The 7,693-nt window shown below is 41.6% G+C and overlaps 1 protein-coding gene across 1 annotated transcript; it reads right to left on the bottom strand.

Moving 5' to 3' along the window:
* Positions 1-4,449: 4,449 nt before the first annotated feature.
* Positions 4,450-6,607, bottom strand: LOC137967314 (uncharacterized). The gene is made up of 2 exons (XM_068813834.1): positions 6,386-6,607; positions 4,450-5,943 (listed from the first exon to the last, which is right to left on the bottom strand). Exon 2 carries the CDS (start codon positions 5,936-5,938, stop codon positions 5,156-5,158), a length of 783 nt encoding a protein of 260 aa, XP_068669935.1. The 5' UTR covers positions 5,939-5,943; positions 6,386-6,607; the 3' UTR covers positions 4,450-5,155.
* Between the last annotated feature and the right edge of the window lie 1,086 nt (positions 6,608-7,693).

The raw sequence follows: 7,693 nt of genomic DNA, 5'->3' as shown, positions 1-7,693 counted from the left end.
AGACCAAGTGGAAAAAACACAAAATGGAGTCTGGGCAGGGTATAGTCTGGTTTTTCCGACTCTTTAAAATCAACACGACTGACCCAGCGGTTAGGGCGCTGGCGTTGAGATCGGCGGAGATTACGGTTTCAAGACCCGTCCTGACCACTTGTTGAACTCAATTTGAGCTGTACTTGCAGATAGCCGACTGGTTTGCCTCTACAGCTGCCCGAACACGTTTGTGATTTTTCCGTTGGTGATCGTGTTCCGGAATAATTTTGCATAAATTATTGAGTGATCTACGCTGACCCAAATTTCCGTGGCTCACATTTCATAGGGGCTAAATTTTCAAAATGGTGGTCAATGCGGTAGATTCCAAACGAACATTGAAAAAAGTCTTACATCGTTTTAAGATTCCTTGGCTTTTTAGCGAACAAGAAAAATGCTTAGAAACACTCTTTAAAGGAAAGGATGTGCATGCAAGTCTTCCAACCGGGTACGGAAAGTCGCTGATCTATAGAGCAGCCCCGATTGTTGCCGATGAACTGTTATCTTCCTCGATATCTTCCAACGCAACACCCTTTGTAGCTTGTTCTTGAGAATCGCTAGACTGATCTGAGAAACGAGTTGGGATTATGCACCAGTCAATGTAAACCCCCCTCCCCCCACTCAAACCCGGGAAAAGCGGGGACATTAGTGAGACAAAGCGAGATCCCGGTTGGAAAAACCAAGATCTCGGCAACCAAGCCAACCCGCCCTCTCATATGAACACATCGAAGTTTTTACAAAGGATTTAGAGGTAAGGCGAGATCTCGGAAACCGGGCTCATATGAAGAGGCCCTCAGCCAGCGACTAAGATGACGGAAAGAAATGTTGCTCGTTAATCTGTTTTTATCCTTACTTTTTGCTTGCCATCCAAAAATACATTAAAGTCGCTAAATGGAAAACCTTGCTGATTCTGTTACTTTGTGATTATTGATATTTTTGACGAAATTCAATTATCCTTTCAGTGGTAGGTGGGCACAAGCGGGGACATTGGAATGGAAATATTGCCCTGTGGGCGGAAACGTTAGCTCTTTTTCTTTTGTCCTTTTGTTCAAGTCCCCGGCTTTTCCTGGGTTGGGGGAGGAAGGAGGGGGGGGGGGGGGCGGTGATTTACACTGACTGGTGCATCACATTGTCTGGTAAGCAGATAGCGGAAGACTTTTTCGAGTGAACAGTCTTTTGAATCGTCAGGAGCGCCCTTGGTTTCTTCAGCGCTAAAAACAATTCCTACAAATGTACGCAGAATCGATTTCCACTTTACACTCCGTAGGTAACAATGCTTAAAGTACAAACCACAAAGTACGTGCGAACTCATCCTAATAAAAATCTTTCACGGTATTGTTGATGTAAACGAAGGATATTTTTGGAGAAATCAAAATAAAAGCCAATCAAAACTCGTTGTTTCAATGAAATAATAATCGGGGGCAATAACCAATGAAATTAGATTCCACACATTCTAAGAAAAATCACGTGGTTTTTGAACATGATTACCAATTCAGCGCCGGGAAATCAAAGACGCTTCTCTCCAATGTTTGAAAAGAGCGGGTGGCTGTACACAGGTTACCTTCAGCCTGGTGGAGTTTTTAACTGTTGTTGCTGTTGTTGTTCTGTTTTGTCGTTTCGTTGATGTGTTTCATTGAAAAGCTCCTATGAGGAGTAGTCAATTAATTATGTATTGTATGGTATTGTATTGTGTTCATTTGGTCCTTTTCTGAACGAATCGATAAAGAAGCAACTAAGCCCGAATTACCCTTTAAGTACGCATGAGTAAACTCTCGCACAATTTTATTTTGTAACAATCTCGTCCACAGAGCCCACGGAGCTCTGGAATAATCCGCCAGTTTTCAGAACTGTTTTGATTGGCTTATTGATTTATCAAACTGCTCATGTGTAAACTACCGAGTATAAAAAAGCTTGTAATTTACGAATATGGCGCAAAAATCTCCAACTAAACTTGTAAACACGAAGAGATTTGCCGCTGCTTTTCAAGCCATTGAGTTCTAATGATCGCCCCATTTCACTTTTCGGTGAAACCGGAACTCCTAAAATCTTGGAGTTCCGGAAATTGATCATTCCAGAGCTCCGTCAATCTCGTACCCAGAGTCCTCGGGCTTTTTGGTCAGCGGGTGAGCGCCCAGAGAGACTCTGGGATAATGGACTCCATTTTCCCAGAAAACGTGGGTTTCGGTCTTATTGCGCATGCTTGAGTTTAAACGGAAACAGAAAAGAGAAAACAATAAAGAGTAGAAATGGCGGGTTGAAGTGTTCGAGAAACAAACATTTTAGCCCTACACACCACAAAAGAAACTGGAGAAATGATCATTGGCTTGCTGTAAGAGCGAGTGAAGATGAAACTTCTGACGCTTTCGGTTAGTGTATTTTTAGTGTTTTAGCGTGCATTCAATCGTGCAGAATACCATCGTGCTAGCAACAAGGGGCCGGTTGCTCGAAGTCTAGTAAGCGCTAACCGTTGGTGAAGAGGTATCAAAACCAATAGGTTTCCAAGGTATTTGACGCTGGTTAGCGCTAACCATGCTTCGAGAAACCCAGGCAAGATCGACAATTTTTTGTGGAAAGGACACCAATGTCCTCTTCTACTACAATTTTATGTTTCCGTAATTCTGAATGGCTTCGACAAGACCCTCTTCTACGGATTTCCCCACAACGAGACTGATGTAATGTTTTCCCACGGTACTTTTGCAACAGCAGCAGTAATCAGTTTTTAGTGTGCGGTTTTATTGTTTTTTTATTTACATATATACGAGGTAGAATGAACAAACAGCACTGAAACTAGTTTTAGATTTTGAATCTCCCTCCACATTCTGGGGTTTCCAAATTACTTACCGACTTTCTGTCGGACTGCCATTATTGCAAGCGACAATCAAAAATATAGCTCAAGCCCATTATCCCAGAGTCTCTCTGGGCGCTCTCTCGCTGACCAAAAAGCCGGACGACTCTGGTTTTGAAAGGTTTGCGTTTAATGGCATCAATAAGGCAATCAGACTGTAAGGTTATCCAAATTCATCCTACAAAGAAAGTTCCTTTTCAGACTAGAGGTCAGGAGTTGATAAATTGCTTTTTGAAAGATAGAAAATGCAAATCACATATTAAAATAGCGAATTTTACCTTGTAGATATACCGCCAGTATCAGAATGAGAAGAAGCGTATCACTTGGAGTTTACGCCATTACGGAGCTTAAACAGCGACAACACGTACGGCAACGGCAACGACAACGTCCCAAATGGGCATATTTAGTGGGCAAAAACAATAGCTTTGCACGCCCAGCACGTGTGTTTTTCACTTTTGTCCATTTCTTTGCCGTCGTCTGCAACACGACAACGTGAAATATCCAAATTTGAGGTTTTATGAAGAACGTCACCACTTGAGAATAAATTTTCATTTTCTCCTGTAAATTAAGCGCCGTTCCGACCAGTGACATTGGCCGTTTTTATACTAGAGACGCATAATCCGTCCAGACGAATCATGCGTCTCTTATGTTATCCGTCTGGTGTAAAGACGGGACGAACTATATGAGACGCATAATTCGTCTTGGACGAACTTGGGCAAACATTTTTTCTGCGTCTGTTAAATTCGTCTAGTATAAAGACGGGCACTAGACGCATAATGCGTCTGGTCGAACTTTCCAGTTTAGTGCGTCTTCGAAGACGCACTAAAATAGATTCTTCGTCCAGATGCATAATGCGTCTTGTGGCCGTCTTTATACTAGACGAATTTAACAGACGCAGAAAAAATGTTTGCCCAAGTTCGTCCCAGACGAATTATGCGTCTCTAGTATAAAAACGGCCATTTTTGAGGAACTACCACACCCTTGTCATATTAAAAAGGTTGAAATAGTGACGAAGTGATTACAATAACGTGACTTTATATTTTGAGATGACGTTCTCGTTGCCGTCCCTGTCGTCGACATGATTTACGATTGTTGTGTACGTCAGAAAAAATGTCGTAGCATTTTAAAACATGCATGTTTTAAAACGCTGCGACAATCGTAAGTCATGTCGTAGGCCTGTCGTGAACTTGTCGCATGCGATAAAATTGTACCGTGTAAATCGGCCCTTAGAGAGCTTTAGCAACGACGACGGGAACGGCAACGAGAACGTCATCACAAAACATAAATTCTCATTATTGTAATCACTTCACGACTATTCCAAGGTTTTTAATATGAGAAAGGTATAGCAGTCCCTCAAGAATGAAAACGTCATGAGCTGCGCTTCATTTAGGGGAGAAAATGAAAAATTATCTTCAAATGCTGACGTCCTTCATAAAACCTCAAATTTGTTCATTTCGAGCGCTTTTCTATGAAGCGTGGAGCTACGTCTGCAGTGAATTCACGAGTGAAATACAGTTTCTATGCGTCGTGCTTAGTTGTTTGAACTTTTAACTGGACGTTTATCAATAAGCAAACAATCCATATTTATATGTAATATACCCAAGCAGTTCGAAATGGAAACAACAAGGCGAGATAGCTTAAATCTCTGCTAGCGCGGTACTTGGTAAATAACCTTAATGCAAACGGTTAGCGATAAAGCGAGTACAAAGTAACCTGGAAACAAAGACAGTTTCAGTGTGGCGCGCGCAATACACATTTGTAGCATTAGATGAAATTCTCTTAATCTACGTTCCTACAACAGAATTTCTTCTTTTTCAAGTTTACCTAGTCTCCAAACGAGTCTTAGTTTTTCCCTTTGAAATATATTATGTCTGCCCGTTCAAAAGAGGATCTATTTATAATGGTAATAGCAATGAATGGACTCCAATTTGGTATGCAATCATACGAGTGATTAACAAAATCGGACTACCGCTTAGCGGAAGTCCGTAGCGGTCAGTCCGATTTGTTTCATCATGAGCCGTATAATTACAGACCGAATCCGACGACACGAAATCCTGTTACCAATTAATCATACAAAATGAAGGGTCAAAAATGAAGCAGTTAACGCACCAATCAAATTTGAGAAAATTGTAATGGTTATGATTAAAGATGAATAAGGCCGAATCGATCATTAACACAGTGAAAAGCACTTTGTTACTGTTTACAGTTCTTTTAAGATATCCTGGGTGTCTAGCAGAGTTTGTCTAGCATTTTTTTCTGAGTGAGTAGTTGACCTGGCTCCAACTAGTGATACATCACTTTCACAACAATAAAAGCAACAATGATCGGATAAACTAAGATGAAAACAGCGAGACAAGCGATTGTGGCGACGCTAAAGCGAGTGGACAAGAAACTGCTTACATCCATACCTCCAAAAAATGTGTTACCAAGCCAGCCGGAACTGCGAACATTTCTTGAAAGCTTTTCTACGCTGAAGCCGCTTGCAGTCGCCTTAGCGATATTGGAGTGGACCCTTTCCTCCAAATCGCGCCAGTTTGAACAGTAGGCGAGGGCTTGAACACAGAACTCTTTGGCAAACTCCACACAGTCTTCCAGCAAAACACTGTACCTGTGAGGAGCTGCCCGCATTGCTACAAACTGCAGAGCATACAAGCTTATACCCTTAAATCTACCCATGTAGAAACCGCGTTGGATTCTTCCTTCGACGTCCCTGAAGACCTGGCACTCCTTGCGTATTTTGTACCAGCGTAGCTGCTCGTTCTCTATGACTAACTCGTATTGCCAACACATGGTTTGAGAAGGGATGTCGAAAGGAGATTTCACGACATCGGAAAAGTCAACCAACAGGTTTTCGTCTTGTCCATCTGCGGGCACACAAAGGACAAAGCCATGCCATCTCTTATTAACACAAATGAACAAATCCATGTCCATTTTCCCTGAGGAAACAAGCTGTTTGATTTTAGGCTTATCTTGTTTGTTGTAAGCGTTCACGACCTCTGGGTCAAAATCAGTCAAAACATTTACGTAGTATGCCAACGGATCGACGGAGTGTAAAGATCCTTCCATCTTGTCTGGTATTAAATGCAACAGACACAAGATAATCAATTTTCCCTCTTCAGTTATGCTCGCCTCATTTAGTCCAAGCCTAGGTGACAATGTTTGTCGTCGATACTTTTTTGACTCATATGCATCTTAACAGAAATTGTTTTCCTTTTATCACGGTTTTTGGTTGAATTTGCATTTCCGCAAAGGCAAGAGCCATGGAGTTGTTTAGTCTACAGCGATTTCTTGGCACAGGACAAATGTAGGGAATAAAAGCTCTCTCAACGTAACATAAAGAGGAAAGAAAATTTGCAATGGCCGCCGGTGCGGTCATCTTGGCTGTAAAATAGGTTCAACAGATACTTTACACAGTCTAGTTTCACTATAGCCTCCGAATACAGCCGACTCAAATCGGCCACTCGCTGCAAGCGGCCGGGAAGATGTGAGTCGGCTATCCTTCTGTGAACTTACCTCACAAAACAATGATTAAGTCTTCAAATGATTCAACCAAGCTTTTGATGTTAGTAAGCTTCTGCGCAAACCTGACAAAGTTTTCTTTGTTTCTTTCGATAATAAATAGGAGAACGAAGGTTCTGAAGCAACAATTGGTGATGTTTTGGGAAAAAAACAATGTTTGAAGTTCAGAGAATTAGTGCAAGAAGGAAGCGAAAGCGAAAACGAAACTAAGGATGCTAAAGTAACCATATAAGGCTGGAACGTTACCAACCATATTACACCCCCCATATCAAGCCCCGACCTACCATATCAAGCCCCGACCAACCATATCAAGCCCCGACCAACCATATCAAGCCCCGACCAACCATATCAGGCCCCAGCAAACAGCAGGATTTCTCAGTCATATTTAACTCTTTTTGGCCTCCGTACGGTCAGTAAAAGTCACGAACAGTTCGATGATCAACAAAATGAAAATAAATTCTTAATCCCAAAGCGGCTGTGTTTTATTTTTTATCATCATATCAGATATCGCCTCGCAACTTCGCTCGGCGTGACCTCTGCTCCGTAGTTAACGGTTGTCACGTCTGAAGATGCTAAATGTGACAAGATGCATATTATTAAATTTCGCTACAGGAAATTGCATTCTGTGGAAACAATACACAAAACAAATGTAGCTTTTTAACCTTTCGCATTGTTACCGATGAGACTTAAAGTACAGACGACTGCACATTTAATAGTAATACCGATTTAGAGAACGACAGGAGGTAATTACGCAATTCTTTATTATTCCGATTTTGGTGACCACAAGGCAAACGCTGCAAGCAATTCGTCATCCATCATGCGTTATTTCTGAGTCACAATTGGCATGTGGGACGCTTATAAAGACAGAGGTCCTAGTCTTTATTAGCAACTCTCTGGGACACAAGATTTTATTTTGCGTACTTGTAGTCTGTTTACTGTTGTCGTGGACGGATTTTCAAAAGGCGCTCAACTTCAGTTCAGAACTTCATGATTGGGTAATCGTCTTGTTGCCACAGCTCTGTTTCGTATGGGCGAATGACCACATTCTTCAGGAAATTTACAACGACTGACCAGTAAATTTAAATACTGGCCGTGTTATGTAAATGTACGGTTGCTATGCTATGGTGTTTATGACTGCGTTAGATTATATAAAGTTTCTGAACACTATCTGTGATCCTAATTGGCTGCGTTTGTTGAGACTGCAAAGGTGCTTCTTGCAGATAATACTAAATTTATCATAAAACAGGGGCACCCAACGTGAATTTCGGAAAATATCTGTTCGGAAGACGATTTGAGATCTAC

Source organism: Montipora foliosa, chromosome 8 (genome assembly GCF_036669935.1).
Source record: "Montipora foliosa isolate CH-2021 chromosome 8, ASM3666993v2, whole genome shotgun sequence".
Lineage (NCBI taxonomy): Eukaryota > Metazoa > Cnidaria > Anthozoa > Scleractinia > Acroporidae > Montipora > Montipora foliosa.
This window is presented reverse-complemented; position numbering and strand designations above follow the sequence as displayed.